This window comes from Chaetodon trifascialis, chromosome 23 (assembly GCF_039877785.1).
Source record: "Chaetodon trifascialis isolate fChaTrf1 chromosome 23, fChaTrf1.hap1, whole genome shotgun sequence".
Classification (NCBI taxonomy): domain Eukaryota; kingdom Metazoa; phylum Chordata; class Actinopteri; order Chaetodontiformes; family Chaetodontidae; genus Chaetodon; species Chaetodon trifascialis.
The window spans coordinates 14,995,068-15,011,956 of NC_092078.1; the positions used below are offsets into that span (position 1 = coordinate 14,995,068).

The 16,889-nt window shown below is 40.9% G+C and overlaps 1 protein-coding gene across 5 annotated transcripts in view; it reads left to right on the forward strand.

Annotated features, from left to right (window-relative positions):
- The window catches only part of nrxn2b (neurexin 2b), a 636,019-nt gene that overhangs the window by 122,280 nt on the left and 496,850 nt on the right, over positions 1 to 16,889 (forward strand). For all 5 annotated transcript variants that reach the window (XM_070993325.1, XM_070993329.1, XM_070993328.1 and 2 more), the window contains exon 3: positions 5,398 to 5,418. In XM_070993325.1, the coding sequence (XP_070849426.1) occupies positions 5,398 to 5,418 (21 nt within the window). The remainder of the gene's footprint in view (positions 1 to 5,397; positions 5,419 to 16,889) is intronic.

Genomic DNA, 16,889 nt, shown 5'->3' on the forward strand with positions numbered 1-16,889 from the left:
TTCCTCAGTGCCTCTCTGAAGTCATGTCAAGTAGCCTTGCATGGAAAGGGTTTTTCTCTCCCCTCTCGCCTTTTTGAATCTCACTTCTCTGAATGACACTCCGGGAATCAAAATAACAGACTTTCCAGTGCAAGGAGAGTGAATAATTGTTTGCATTTGAAGTATCACTTTTTTGCGCTGCTGTAGTTGATTCTGTAGAATACGACATATACCAAAGACAGCAGTAGAGCCAGTGTTGTTTGCAGCGCTGTGAGGCCTCTTTGTTGCCAGCTTTTGCCCAGAAACCGAAAGCAGCCCACTCTCATCCAGCATTGTTTGGGTAATGTGCTAACCTGTGGTGGATACAAAGAAAATGTTGTACTGTGTGCTACTCCAATATCCACTCTGTTGCTGTATGTATTTGCTTTGTGCCACATTTGAGCTACAAAACACAGTGTGAGTAAACTGCAACTGGAAAAAAGGAAACATTAGTGAAGCTACCCACTTTAAGGGCAGTGTATTTACAAGTGTAGATGCTTAGTGGCCAAATAAATGTAAAGTTTTTGAGATCTACAGCAGAAATACTAAATATATGAAGGCCCAGTTGAATTAGTATTAGTAGTATAATTTAATTTTACCATACTATATACAGTTCATGTTAAAATACACTTTATTCAATTACTACAGAGTTCAGCCTGTTTTATCACTGTCTCCACAATAACTCAATATTAACTTCACGAGTTCCATTCCAGTGTTGTTGCATTGGTTTGCATTAGACTGCCAGATGTTGTTGTTTTGTCCATTACACAACAAAATGCCACTCTCACCTCGTTGCAACATCTATATCATAAGTAGTACTTAAACTAGTGCTTTGTATGTAAGGGAAACAAAGAACTGTTTGTGAAGCAAATACCTCACCGCATGCTTAATATATATATTTTTTGATAATATGTCGAATTAAAAATTGGCTATGGTCCATATGCACTTGAGTACATACGGTACTACACTGGTACCATATTCATTGTACATATCATCATAATACAGAGGATATGAGTAGAGTTACAATATATTCACATTGTAATAAGTTTAACAACATTTAGCAGTATCACAGCTACCCTCAAGGTACAATATAGTTTTACTAGCTGCCTCAAAAAAATAGGGGTGTTAATCTTACAGTCTCCGGCCTGTATGTAAATAATAATATGAAGGAGAGGATTCTGCTGTGTTATAACATTATATCTCCAGCAGTAGAGAGCAGTCGCTCTGCTGCACTGTGAACTCCAGGGAAAAGATGTGTGCGGGTGCAGGCTTTTTGAGGTGAAACAGACTGAGCACCGAGTTATTTTCCTCACCTCAGTTGGCTTAAGTTGTTTCGTGCTACAATATGTGTAGGTCAGCCGGTCTTGTTTATTACTCCTGATCGCTGCACTGCTCTGCTAACATTAGTCTCTGAGTGACGGTGTTGAAAGTTCAGAATATACTTCACGTTCATCTCGCAAAGGCGATTATTTAGTCATTTAATCAAAAAATGCTTGCAACCGCTGCCTTTTTGAAGATGAATTAAAAGATACTGTAACTCCAGCATGTGTCAGTCGTCTGCATGGGCCTCGCAGTTGAGTTCCGCCTTTTTCTTTCCATCAACATTACGTTGTGAAACAACATTTTAAAAACCAATTGTTGACCTTTGTGAATCAATTCAAATCATTGTCAATAAGAGCCCTTGTAGTAAAGTAGCCATCACTAAATAAAATATCCAACATGCAATTGGTTGGTGTTATAATGAAGACTAACAAGGACTTGTTAGTACAAACTTGTTTGCATGATTTACATGTTCTTCAGCAGTGCAAGTGAAATATATATATATATAGTCACTTTCTTGCCTCCTGTGATGTTGAGCTTGAACTCTGTGATGACTTGTTGCTGTGTTTTAGTACTCTATCTGCGAAGATTATTCTGAAAAGTATTAGGTAGTAGGTGATTATTTTAAAAAGAAATCAGCAATCTAAATGGACTCTCAGGATGCACATTGGCCAATTTCTAAGTCTGCATCTCTTATTAACTGACCGAATATTTACTGGCAGAATGGCTTTGAGAATAGCTCATTGGTCACCTAACAGTTCATTTTGCAGCCATATCTCATATTGTATACCTTTTGAAATATATTTCAGAAATACTTTTTTAGCAGTATTTATTCTGCAGTTATTAGTTGTCAACCATAATAAGTTGTGATTATGTTTGAACTGTTGTGGATATTTACAACTAATGTATCTGCAATATTGACAATATTACTTCATGCCTTTTCATGCCCTTTTCATCTCCCACCAACAGTTAATTGTGTCTTTCTGTCATGTGCAAAGAAATGGGAGGATAGTGAAGGGGTGGGGGTTGTTTTTCATTGCAGGCATGCTTTTCTCCCCTCGGTAAATCCTTTAGTTAGCTTGGTGAGGATTAGGTTTGAAAAGTCTCTCATTTGCCTCCAAAGCCCTCAGGGATTCATTGGTGAAGAAATCCAGCTTCTCTACTGCTTCCTGAATTTTAGTTTGGTATTTATTTTATTTATTTTAATTGCAGCCCACGTCTGATTTCTGTTCTCTTTTATACCCTGTGACTGTCTCCTTGATTAATTTTTCTTTTGCTGCTGGAGGTACTGCACACTAATTTAGAGATATATGAAAGAAATGTCACATTTGACTGGCTGTCAATTTGAATGCGGGTTTAGTGTACATTTCAGCTTTTTAGATTTCTTTTGGTCTTGGATTGGGTGAAGAAGGTTAGAAAAAAGAATTTGTTTTCCTCTTTTTATCCCAGATGGGATTCTAAGCCTGGCAACGGGCCCCATTTTTGCACCGGGGCATCACATATATTGAAGCTTTAGAGCATTTTCCTCTGAAAAAATGTTCTCCACATTCCACCATGAATCACAAAGTGCATTGAAAAGACTAGAATCCCAGTGGTGGTGAAAGCCTGAGGCTATGTGGGATACACCCTAATGGGAAACAGTTCTGGGATAAATGGCTGGTAAAGATGACTGGAAACTATCAATGGGATAAAAGGGACAAGCTTAGAGAGATGAGGTATATCCCACCAAGTGTTGGACTGAAATCGTGTTTCTTCCCTAAGGCTAGATTTCACAACTATTCCCACAGTGAAACAATGCTTGCTCAAAAGGAATATCTGTCAAATAAAAGTCAACCTTGAAATAGTATAGATTTAACAATTAGTGGTGCTCTCCATTTCCTTTAACGCGGCCTCTTGAGGGACGATTCTTAATGTTCTCAAGAGATAAGAAATGCCTTCCTAGGTGCAACACGGGGAATATGACCAAGAAAAAACATTTTATAGCTTGAATAAGATTTATTGAAGTGCTAGAGGTTGAACTTATTGATCTTATTGTCTGACTTTTATGTGTCTCGAAATTGTGTCTCGAACAGTTGTCAGTTTTTCTTATTTTTGTCTCTTTGAAAATGTCTCTTTGGTTTTAAGTAGAACATAGTGTGAGGAGTTAATGGTCTTTCCATTTATCTGCCTATCAAAGTAGTTGGGATGGTCTGAGGAGGGTGCAGTTCCTCACGAATTTAATCAAAATAAACCAAAATCCAAACTGTGCAAGAGATTAATTGCAGTGTTTGATCATTTGTTTTTGTTCTTGTATCTCTCCATGTTTCTCTCATGCAACTGAAGGATAGACTATATGAAGTTGAGCTTTGACAGACACAAAGACAGCAAAGAAAGAAAGGATTAGAGACTATTTTGAGTGATGAGTGGAGGCAAAGGCAGAGTCATGGCCAGTGATGATATAAACAATCTCTACTGTACATCAGACATCCTTTGCTTCAGCTTGGGGGGGGGGGGGGGGGAATAAAGGGAGCACAGTGAAAGAAAGGATGATGGACTATGATCAGAGATGAGACGAGCCTCTTGTCTCGTCTCATCTCTGATCATATGTGGCCAGTGACTACAGAAACCTCCACTTCTGTACATCAGACAAACAGTTCCCATGGTTCAGCTGGGAAAGTGCTCCGTCATTCATGGAGGGCTTTTGGTCTACATGCTGGTATCCTTTCTGCTCTTTAAATGCACAAAGCAACCAAACTATCTATACTTGAAAAGAGGCTTCATCTTTATAGTTTTATGTTGATGCTATTATGGTAAATGGCAGTACTTGTGACCATCACCTTGTCCCCGTTGAACTCAGTTCAGGCAGTAGGGATGCATCCTTCAACTGAAGGAGTCAGAATGTCTTGCTTGGATGTCTTTGAGGGATTAAGTTGAGTTGACTTTGAGTTGATGTTGCATGGTTGGTGTCTGAACTTCATTTTGAGGGGGACAACAGCAATTTTGTTAAATAACTTTGACCTCAACACTGATAAAAATCATCCTGATTATGACTTTAGTCATAGTTGAGCAGCCCTACCTGTATATCGTTTAAACTCCAGACCTTTTGAAGACTGACTGTTATCATCAAATCTGAATGCTCAAAGCAATTACTATGTAGGCTTCTCAGCACATGACCCTAACCCCCCCCCAAAAAATGTAGAATATAGAATAGTTTCACTTTGCTTGACCTCATACTTCTGTGTAAATTGGATGCTGCTGTGCCACAGAATGCCTGTGGCTGATAAAGCTCTGAGTGAAGTATTGGACTGGACAAACGCATTGAACCAGTGCATTGTGGTGTTGCATTAAAATATCATTGACCATGCTACAACTTAATACAGCAGTGTCCCACCAAGACCCAGGCCCAGCAGCCACAACAGCAGATCAAAATGCCAAGCTCTCCATGGGGATGCCATGCCAAGCTGGAGGCTGTTTTACATTATTGGATAGCTCCTCATCTTCCAACATGGGGTTTCTGGAGTGGCATGCAGCTGCATTTATTTTCTAGCATCACAGATTGCCTCTGCTGCTGTAGGGTAGCTTTTTTAAGTAAAGCGCCCTGCTGGAGCCTGATCTCTTCGACTCCCCCTCACTCTATCATTAAGCCAGAGAGAAATGTGTGAGAGTCAGTGTCTCTCAGTTGGGGATCATCTTTGACTGAATCGTCCTGTTCCCTAAGGGATTTAGCATGGTTACAGTATTGTGGTTTAGGATTCTTCACACACTTAATGTACATTTCTTTAACAGAGTAATATGTGTGTTTGTGAAACTATTGGGCCACTTGCAGGCTTTTCAGAGAGTCAACAGTAAAAAGACATCAGATTATATATTTGGCGGATAAGACTTGTATTTAGTTTTTCTGTCAGTCTCCAACATCTCAGGCCTCATTGCCAGTCTTTATTTAGATTTTATTTTATGGAAATTTAGTTTGAAGTAAAAATAGGAAGACATTTATTTGAAGACAAAGTAACATCTAATTGGTCTGATCTTTCTGTATTTGTCTGTCTTTTCCATGCATTCCCTTTGGACCCTTCCCTGAAGCTGAAGAGTATGCTGTTGAAGGTAAGACTGATGCTTTCCTCCTCAGGCCCTCTGATGGCTTCCCTTAATGCTGCCATGGATGCTGATGCTGGCTACTTGTTAATGCTGTGTGCCCTCCCTCTGGGGAGGAGCATTGTCAGTTTGGACTGCGGTTTTAAGTGACTTCCAGGGGGCCTAAATTATAGTCTTCGAATAAGACAAAAGTGACGGATGCACAGCCAAAACGATCTCTGTTTTACTTCTTGTTTATTTTATCTTATCTTCTTTTTTTTTCTTTTTTTTTAAATTTTGTTTTGATTGCAGTTTATCTCTCTCTGTATAAGCATATGGTTGAATATTTCACCCTGGAATATATTCATGCACTTAAAAAATGGAAAGATGTCAAGGCAGCTTGGCAATCTTGAGTCAGTTTCAAGTTAACAAGGTTTTGTTAAAGTTAACAAGATATGACACGGTGTCTTGAGATGCTGTCTTCTTGCTTTCTTTCCTGTCCTATCTCTAAAAAGGTTAACGAAGGCTGCCAGTCAGGGGGCCCTGAGGGTGCGCATTAGCCCTTGGGCCAGGCACTAAACCAGTGCTGGATGTAGTAGACTTTGTTGATACATCATCTTTAGCTTGTCTGTCTGCAGGCTGCTGCCTGTCTCCACTGTGCACTGTTCAGGACGAGGTTCACCTTCTGGTTGAGTCTGTCAGTAAAGTCAAACACTCTGATCGACAGTGACAAGCTTTTTTGAATCTGTGTGTCGAAAGGTGAATTAGCATCTGGAGTGTGTGTGTTTGCATGTTTTGGAGTTGCCTTTTCTCCTCGCTGAGTTTGAGGTGATGGATTACCTATCACACAGCCTTGCTCCAGGTTTTCTTTAAGCTGAAAACTTTAATGCTGCACTTATTTCTCTCTCTCTTTTTTTAACCAAGCATGAGTTGTTTATCTTGTTGCATATTGGAAATATAAAAGCATATTGCATAGTGTTGTTTCATTGAATTCTGGTCTGTGTTTGGTCTGTAGACTGTACTTGTACACTGTCTGAAACTGACATTTTCTCCATTCTTCCATGAGAGATGCAAGCCACCTGTAATGACTCTGTGTGTGTATGTATGTGTGTGTATGTGTGTGACACTATCCTTACAGCCGGGACCCATGTCAGTACCGCTGAAGCCCTTGATGGGAAAACGTCAGGGGGGAGGCAGGCAACAGGAATAAATGGTGGCAATTGCACAATTCTGTCTGACAGAGTAGCCCCTCTAGACTGATGTAGAGTGAGGGGAGGGCTGAGAAAGCTTTGAGAGAGAGAGAGAGAGAGAGAGAGAGAGAGAGAGAGAGAGAGAGAGAGAGAGAGAGAGAGAGAGAGAGAGAGAGAGAGAGAGAGAGAGAGAGAGAGAGAGAGAGAGAGAGAGAGAGAGAGAGAGAGAGAGAGAGAGCAGAGCAGGGTGATGAAGAGGAGTGATTTTACTCTGACAGACCAAAGGGAGGATAGTCAACTCCTGTGGGACCCTGGGGTCCTCTGTTAACTTTTATCAGAGTAAGGAAGTAAAACCTCTCTCCAACACATCTACAGATGTACAGTGATTTTTACCAAAGTACGAAATGTTGTTGTTGCTGTTGTCTGTGTTTGGGTATGTCAAGGCAGCGTCACTCCGGCCTAACCTTTTAGCTCAGCACTAGCAGTTTCCTTACAGATTTTTTTGAAATATGTTCTGCTGGTATTTTCTCTTGCACTAGGCAAGGGCATGTATTATAGGTTAAGCCTCCTATTAAGTATGTGGGCTCCCTGCATTCTGAGAGGGGAACACCTCTCCTTGTGCAGAGGTCTAGGTGTTTTCTCCAGCAACACCATAACTCTAATATGTAAGATCCTGAGGGTTTTTAAAGAATTAGAAAGCTCTTTGGAGTTTTTTTTTTACTCAAAATAAACTTCAGGGTCAAAATTTGTGTTTTATGGGAAAAAAATCCCTAAAATGTAAATGTTAACATCTCTATTCATGTGTGCTCTGTAAAGCCATGTAATTTAATTAAAAACAAGATGTTATGCCCTCTGTTCCCAGTGTGTTGTGTATCAGGAAGACAGCTCGATAGATTTACTTAATGGCTCATTGTCTCTGATCCAAACCCACAGAGTGCTGCCGCACTCTTTCCCCCTATTTTTAGGGTTTCCCTTTGTACGTATTTGGTCTAATTAGTGTTGCTGACCATGTGTTCAAAGGTTGGTTGAGATTGATGATGCAGAGAGATGTTGAAAGCCCTGGGGAGGTTGTTGTCCCTGGAATGGGGGCTGGTGGCCCACGCTCTTACTCTGTTGGGCCTCGATTGATGATCTGCCTGCGACACTGACCTGTTTTTACCGGTGAGCCAGCCACGCATTGCCTTCTGTGGACTGATAGCCAAGCATGACCTTTCTCAGCAGGACTGCATGTGTGATGTATAGTTGTATGTATGTATGTTTGTATGTATGTATAGCACCAGTTTACAGCATTGCCTGGTGCAGTGGTGTTCCTGTAGAGGCTAATAAAGAAGTAATGCTAAAGCTGAAGGTAGTAGTTACCTAGCAGTTAATGTGGGAAATGCAAACTGCTTACTGGGTGCCCTTGTGCTAGGCATTGTGCACCTTGCGGAATCAGGTTGTGTTGGTGCTGAGTGGTTGACAAAGAGACTGCAGTGTTATGAATAGTGTTTTTTAGACGTATGTAACTATATAAATGTGAAACAGAATTTCTGAAATAAGCCTGTGTGTGTGGTCAGCTGACTATCCCTGTTTAAGAAATTGTTACAAAAAGAAAAACTGAAGAAAAAATATACTGCTGAGGACGTAAAATTGCACGCTGTTCATTTAGATGTTGAAGGCTAGCCATTTTTAATTTTCCTTCAACTGATGGTCTGACAGACCATGACCCTGACCATGAAAATGGCTGAGAGAAAAACGGCTCATACACAAGTGGCCAGTAACAGATCAAACCCAAGCGTGATCAGTGTGGCTGGCCTCTGAGACTGGCTGATAGATTTTGTGACCTGATGCATTGTTTGGGTGAGGGATGTTCTGAGCTACCCACGCTGATCTTAATCAATCTGATCAAGGCTAATGATCTTTTCTCTCTGAGCCACGCAGACCTCTATCTTAATCTCACCCTTGGGTGAGGGCAATAACATTTTTTTCTTTCCCCCAGAGTAAAAAATTGAGTTTGATGTAGAGATACAGGATTATAGATTTGAGTGGGGCCTGTAGGTAGTTATAGGAGATTACTTTGGATCATCCAAACCAGATTATGGATTTTGTTCTTATTTGCTCAAGAGAAATAAGATAAAGTCATAGACCAAAAACTTGAATTTTTTTGTAAATACATGTGCGTCAAGGCAACAGAAGGACAAAACGGAGTAAAGCAAATATTAAATGTACTGATGTCATTGCGGTATTAACCTAGATTATTTTTTTCTGGAACAAATGATGCTCGTACATGATCCTTATTCAAATTCCATTGCTGTTATTTCGAATACCACTGGCTAAAACGCTGACCACCTGGGTGATGAAAACTATTTTGATCTTGCCAAAAAATGATACATTGAAATAGCAATTGAGAATGATGGGCATTTATTTATATAACAGCATAGCATAACAACGCTATTTGTTCATTATGTACAATCGATAAAGCTTAACTCTGCGTTTTTCATTGAATGCACAAGAGATTTGCAGTGTTCAAACAAAGCAATCGATTGTGGAAGATTGCTGGCTAGCTTTTTACTCACAAGCACTTGAAAAGAATAGGCTGCAAACAAACAAACACACATGCACACGGTAACCTCGTTGGAAGAGGAAAATTGACCAAGGAGGGGAAGGGTGGAACACAACTGAATGGTGTCTTTCTTTAGCTCTGAAATTGCTCAAGAGCCTTTGGACAGTAGGATGCCTTCATGTCGCCCCTGCCTGCCCAGCCTCTGCCAGATGTTCCAGTGAGATTAAGCATCCCAGGTCCTAGAGGAGCCAAAGTCCAGCCATGCATGCTCTCACAAGGCGTTAATTTCACCCCACTCAGCTCTCACTCTTCTCTCTCTTTCTATTTTTCTGCTTTGCGATAACAAAGTCTAAAGGGATGGAGTGGGCGTCCACTTGTGAGCAGCTCCAGATGCTTCAGTGTCAACATGCGTGGCCACAGGCAATACTGTTTGCTGTGATGGAAAGAGAAATGGATCGGACAATCCGTGGCCTGGAGCTGTGGTGTTGTGTAGTGTTGGTGTGTTTGTGTTGTGTTTGAGTTTTTGTTTACTGTTGCATTTGCAGATGAGTACAGTGCAGCAAAACTTTTAAATGGCTACATATTACCTTGTTAAACTTCTATCTGATGCTTCGTACATGCAGTATGTTTTTGACTTATGATGCTTTTCAATATTAGGACTTTGTCACTTTGTTTGTTCCCAAGTTAGTTAAATTCTTTTGACTCATTTGATCTTTTCTATTTCGAGTAGCTGAAAGGTTGCAGCATTCTTAACATGCTTTGAACTGACAGACCAACACCACTGTTTTTAGCATATTCCTCATAACTTTTTTGAAATCATTCCCTTGTAGTCGACTGTTTTCCCTCTACCTACCCACACACAAGACATAACTTCAGTACTTCTACTGAATTACACTGACATACTGCAATGAGCTTTGGAAGGGATTTCAAAGCTTTCTTCAAAGTACTTCTTTCTCCTGTGTACTAAAATGAAAATTTGTCGTGCACCTCTGTGCCTTTTGTTGCTTGTAAAATAGCAAAAAAGACTATGTTTTTTAAGCATTTCCCAAAGGATGTTGGGGTTACTGGGTATTTGGAGTTTATTTTGCCTCTTCTTTCCTTTGGTTGTGTTCACCAACTAATTTATGTCCAGTCAGGGATACAGTCTTAGTGATCCTCCTCTCTTTTCAATCCCTCAACAGCTATCACTCTATGATTTTTTCCTGTTCTCTTATCCCTACACCTGTCTTTAGCTTTATCCCTGTCTTATCAATCTCCCATTTTGTTTTCCCTTCCTGCCACCCATTGTGACTCTTGACATCTCTTCATCTCCCTAATCCAATTCTCCCCAACATTTCCTCTGTCCTCTCTTTTTCGTCTTGATCACCTGTTTCTTCCCTCTTTGGAAGATAAATGTATAGCTTGTATCTAAGGTGCTTGCTGGCTAAATGCCTCTGTAGGAGGCAGTGAAATACAGCTTTACTGGGTTATTTAAGGCCTATATTGAGTGGACTGGTAAAGAGAATACAAAGGGATAATAAGTGCACCCAGGTTGAGTTACTGCTGCCCACATTGTGCGTTTTAACATTGTGACATTTAGATTATAACTTGTTTTTACAGTTATGAAATGTGATCAAGACATTTATTTGCCCACGTATTAAAATATATTCAATAGCATTACCTGAAGACTCCAGGCATCAATTGAAAGTCCTTAAAAAAGCTTTGACCTTGTTCTTTTGGAGGCTCTGAATGTATGACACTATCATAAGAGTTACTAATGTACAAAGTCGATTAACCTACCAGGGCAATCTTTACACTTATGTAAAAGTACTGTACAAGACGGATAGTACAGTTAGTACAAGATTAGAATAACAGGTGAAGTTGGATAACATTAATAGATATACATAGTGTGATACAGCCAGGATTTAAATTGAGGCATGTTTAGCCACTCAGGGTCAAAACCACTGACCCTGTGTTTTGCTGTTGTCTTCTCTATAGGGCAAAAAACATTCTTTAGAAAATATTTTTCTATACTCATCTGTGTAAAGGAGTGAACATCCAAGTTAATTACTAATGAGCAGAGATTAAGATTACGGCAGCAGCTCTGATGCCTGTTGGCTAACATACACCAACAGTTAATGTCTCTGCACATGTCTCAGCTTCCAGGTATGATACAGACACAGGCTGATATAACATAATGAGTTAGAGTTGTTCGGACCACTTTTGGGCTTATTTGACCACTTTGTACTGGCACGTCTTACCTTCGTCGTTCGAGCCAGGCCTCTTCCACCACAACTTTTTCTTCTGCGTCTTATTAATTTATAGGCAGCGTTAAGGGGCCTTCACATGATGAGAAATTTGCTCTTCGCTCACCGCCAGGTAGGGCGCAGAGGCGCTGAGCGGAGGCGGCGGAGCTCAGGTATACGTCATCAACAAGTGCGAGCAATTCACTTCCTTTCACTCCGGAAAGCTAATCGTTGTTTGTAAATTATTACACACAATGTATCTGAGTTTGTCGCAAAAAAAGGCCCTTGCAGTAGCGTAGTAGTAGTAGTAGTAGTAGTCGCTATTCCAGGCAGACACAATGACTACTGCGTCTGCCTGGAATAGCGACTACTACTACTACTACTACTACGTGAACGTACACAAACAGCTAAGCTAACGTTAGCATTGTATCTAGCTTAACAGTAGTTCGTAAACGCTGCCTGGAGCTGTTATCTTATTGGTTGCGCTTTGAAAGGTCAGCGGCAAACGAGGTCAAAGTTCAACTAATTTGAAGTTTGAACGTAGCGGTAAACGGCAGATCCGAGTGGTGCGCAACGCCAAGTGTAGCGGTGCCGCTTTGTCGGGCGCCAGAGCTCTCTCCATAGGGAAACAATGGGACAGCCGGCGCAAAGCGTTTTTACCGCTGATCATGTGTAGGAGCCTTTACAATGCATACCGCCACCCAATGCGCCAGAATTGTAACGACACGCGACATTCTCAAAGCAAACAGTCCGGAGGCGAGGTCGAGTCAAAAGCCGAAAAATGTATTTGTGGCGGCTAAAATTTATTCGTGGCGGGCCGCCACAAATAAATGAACGTGTGGGAAACACTGATTGACCACATTCAAAGAGAGACATCAAAATGCAGCATGATTTGAGGCTCATGTCAGGATGGGTTTTGTCATATATTGGTATTGAGAAGTATCATTTAGACATTTATTAGAAGACATTTATACTGATTGATACATTCCTATTTTCCACCCACTGTCACATAGCGAGATTTGTCAAATGTCACTGCCTCATACGTTTTTTCTCTCTTACCAAACTTGCCATTATTTCCATTTCAGAGTTAGAACATTCCTGTTGTGTACCTGCACCCTTTTCTGAATTCAATTATGCCATAAAATGCCACTGACTGCAAAGCTAAGAGTCCTTGCTGGCCAGGTGACACTGTGAGAGATTGCATTTGGGCAGAGCCCAGTGAAAAGTCCATCTCCTGGCCGTCCCCCAGCCGACAGCCAGTGCAAAGAAAATAAAAGCACTCGCACTCACTCTCACTTCCATCCTGCTGCCAAGCCAGAAGGTTGAGGAAAGTGGTTACTGGCACATTTTTCTTTGTCGTAGGTGTGTGTATGTGATTTTTTTTGTGTGGAAATGGGTTCCTCAGAAGACAGACTTTGCAGTTATTTTGAAGTGTTAACATCAGTGATGCATGCATGTATGCTGATGTGTGTTTGCCCATCACTCAGGCTTGTCTCAGGCCCAGCCCCTCTGATGTCTAATACCGCCTTGTTGTACAAATTCACTGCCAGAGTCTTTTCTCAGTCCAAATCAAACAGGTTTTTCAGTCTGATGCATTCACCAGGTGGATGTTTGTTTTGACTGTCTTGTTTGGGGTCTGGCCTTTATTTGTTGTCCAACATTCATTTAGCCGATCTACAATTATATATGAAGGGCTGTTTGTGGCACTGAGGCAGTGCAGAGAGAAATGGTCTGGTAAAATTGAGATCAATAGGCCGGTGAGATGAATGAGTGACCAATAAAAGAAGGGAAATGGGGAATAGAGCTATTCTCTCCTCATCCCTCCCTCAATTTCATAATGGGAAAATAGTAACACTTGAGTGAGCTTGTTTTGCCACTGAGGACCTCCCTCCGGTTGAATGTAAAATGATATTCTTTTGGGATTTAAGTAGGGTAGATTGGAGAATGTATTTTTCTATTGCTCCATCCTCCTTTTTGTTTCTCCATCTCCCATCTGTTTTGGCTTGCTTTCTTATTGCCTTCTTTTGCAGTCACCATCTTGCTCTTTGTACATGCTTATTTTTCTTTTTGCACTGGCTATTTCTCGTCATTGCCTTGTTTATTTTGTTTGTTGTGTTTTTTTTGTTCCACCACCTTTTACTTTTCAAGTTTAATTTGTTGGTTTGATTTGACCTGAACCTTCAAACACCAATCAGTTCATGCGTGTTTCCTCTCTTGTTCAAAGGGAAGATACATGACATTGGTCACTGTGAATACTCTATTTAGGTACATGACATTGGTCACTGTGAATACTCTATTTAGGTACATGACATTGGTCACTGTGAATACTCTATTTCTCTATTATTCAAAGGGAAGGTACATGACATTGGTCACTGTGAATACTCTATTTCTCTATTATTCAAAGGGAAGGTACATGACATTGGTCACTGTGAATGCTGAGTTTTGAAGGAGGCAGCTATGGCATGTAACTGCTATCTCATTGGAGCATCACTGTAAATTAAAGCATTGCTTTCTGTCAAGAAAATTATGCAGTGATTTGAATTCAGTCAAACCAACTGAGATATTGCTGCACTGAAGCTGATCCTGGCCTTTGACCTCTCCTGTGGATGAGCAGGATATAAATAAAATTTCACAACATTGAACACACACAGAGAACATTGACCTCCACATGCATTCCTCAAAGCCTGATCTGTGATGTCTACACATTGGAATCCAAACACATCTTGCATAATATAACAACTATTAGCCAAAAATGCACATTTGAAATAAAAATATTTCTTTATTTTCAGCACTGACATTAGAATGTAGGCTTTTAAGTGTTTGTTTCCTGTGAATCTTTAGGTGTTTGGAAAAGACAAATGACCATCTAAACCAAAAAAAATCTCTGTAATCCTTTAAAATGACAAACATCACACCAAATCTGTCAGTCTGAAACTTGGGCTCCTCATAGACCACCTACATAAAGATTTGTGAGCTTTTGTTCATAATGGTACTGCAGGGGCTAAAAGCACTTGACTGACAAGCAGAATAAAAGTATTTCAACCGTATAAAAATTAGAAAAATTGTGAAAACAGTCACATCTCCTAAATCCTCAAAATATCTTTAGGCTCAAGCTGACAAAGTGTTTGTGTTAAGAATCCAGATGCATGTTTGCCTCATTAATTCCGGCTCTAATATTAAAGTGCATGGTGTCTATCTCAGAGATTGATTGAAAAAGCTTCTCCACTTCATTTTGCGTAAGTGGATAAGTAGTTTTTGTTGACAATTTGACATAAGCCCAGGATTTTGTGGTCTAAGATTCAAGACAACAATTTATTCTAACTTTTGACTACAGCAACAGCTCCAAACTCGAACCTGCAAAGTCACCACTTCACTTTTGGTGATTAGGAGTGTTTTTTTCTCCTTTATAAAATCGACCTTTATTAGTCAGTATAAATGGAAACGGCCACTGTCTTGCCATGTCATTTTACTCACAGTTTGAAATTTGATCATTACTTTTACACTGCAGCACACATTAAAAGTGTTGTGGTAATAATTATAAGCACACTCTATCTCTTTCTCTGTCTTCATTGTGAACCAATGTGAACACTGGAAGTCTTCATTTTAAAGTTTCACTGGGTTTGTTCAACTAAGGATTCTCATGTAAAACCCTGTTTTTTGTGGCCTTCTGCGTCCTGTTACAGACTAGTTTGTGATAAACAAAACAGTCATCTCTGAGAAAAATAAATAGTTGAACTGTCCCTTCTATGCTATCCCTGCCGACAGGGCTCCACGATTTTTTCTTTTTTTCTTTCCCCACTGTCAGTGAGGCCTAACCACGATGGTGACTTGTTATCAGAAACACCATAAATTTGTGCAGCAGCTGCCACAAAGCCCCACTCCCTCAGCTCTTATTTATTTATCTGTCGCCTGTCCAATTCTCTGAGGGCCGGAGAGGAGGAGCTTTCATGCCACAGACCCTCAGTGCTCCCTTGGTGGGTTGGCTTAGGCCTGGCCTCCTGGCTATCGCAGCATGCGATCATTAGCGGGGAGGAAGTACAAATGAAAGTAAAGTGAGGACAGGTGAGCAGGAGACGAGGGTCAAGAAGCCAAGGCAAGGAGTGAAAAGAGGACAAGAAATCGATGCATAAGAACAGGAAAATAAGAGACAAGGGAGTGAGGAAGAGGAGCAGTTGGGGGAAATTTCAAGAGCTGAGGCATCAAACCAGCAGACTGTTTCAATGGAAGGAGACGTGGCCTAGATACTTCACTAGGATTCACTGTTAATGACAGTTCAGCTCGGCCACGGTTTCATTTTGTCAACTAAGCCAGTGTCATACGCAAATTGTTATTATACACCATGTGATCACTCTCGCCCTCTCTCTCTCTCTCTCTCTCTCTCTCTCTCTCTCTCTCTCTCTCTCTCTCTCTCTCTCTCTCTCTCTCTCTCTCTCTCTCTCTCTCTCTCTCTCTCTGTGTGTGTGTGTGTGTGTGTGTGTGTGTGTGTGTGTGTGTGTGTGTGTGTGTGTGTGTGTGTGTGTGTGTTTGTCTTTGGGGTGGTGAGGTCTGCAGGGACCGCTGTTGAATATATATGAGTACGCAGCCCCTGTGGATGTACCAGTTGTTGTGATAGGGCATCAGCAAACACATACAGCACCCCTATAGCTTTTGGCTTTGAATCTGACGTGGGCGATCTCACCAACTACTTGGTCTTGCAGAATATGCCCTGTATTGCTTTGGATGTTTAGAGGTCCAAATATTCATTCAAATACATTCTCTGCTATTTTCTTTCGACCCACTATAACAATTTATATAACTATTACTGTATATTTGATACGATGTCTACTTGAAATTCAGATATAACTCCTTGTATCAACAACAAGAGGCAGTTTTATTTCCAGGACTGTTTGAGTCATCGGTCCTGCAAAATGAACATGTAGAAAGCAAATGGTGTGCCAATCCTGGTGCCACAGGTGGCCGCTAAGCTTGTTCTCCAGATTGGGCCTTTAAATCTATCCTAGCAATTTGGTTTCTTCAGGTTTCACCAGGAAACTGAAAGAAAGACAACCATTTGTTTTCATGGCTTGACAGCTGGCAATGAATGAAACCGATCCAATCCCCCAGTACCTCTTCCTTCTTCTTTTTGCTGTGTCTTCTTTAGCTGACTTGAGACCAACGAATAAACATGCTCACACCTGTGGAGAATCCAGAGTATATCCACATCACTTTGAGCATGTGAATCTGTGGGTGGGTGTCTTTGTGCGTGTGTGAGAGTGTGTGTGTGTGTGTGTGTGTGTGTAAGATAGTGTTTGTGAATGTGCAGCGCCCAGATTAAGCTGTCACACAGGCTGTGAGTGGTCACAGACAGGCTGATCAATGTGGGACCAGCTTGCAGATAATGAAGTGGTTAGGTCTCCCCTGATGCCTTTAATTGAACAAGTGTCGCTGGATCGGCCCATCTGGACAGAAAGCATTCTGGGAATTGGTTGTTTTTGTGTGGACCATGATCTGAATGGCTGGTAAGAGTAACCTTGGGGCCTTGTGACCTGTGAGTGGCTCAGGAGA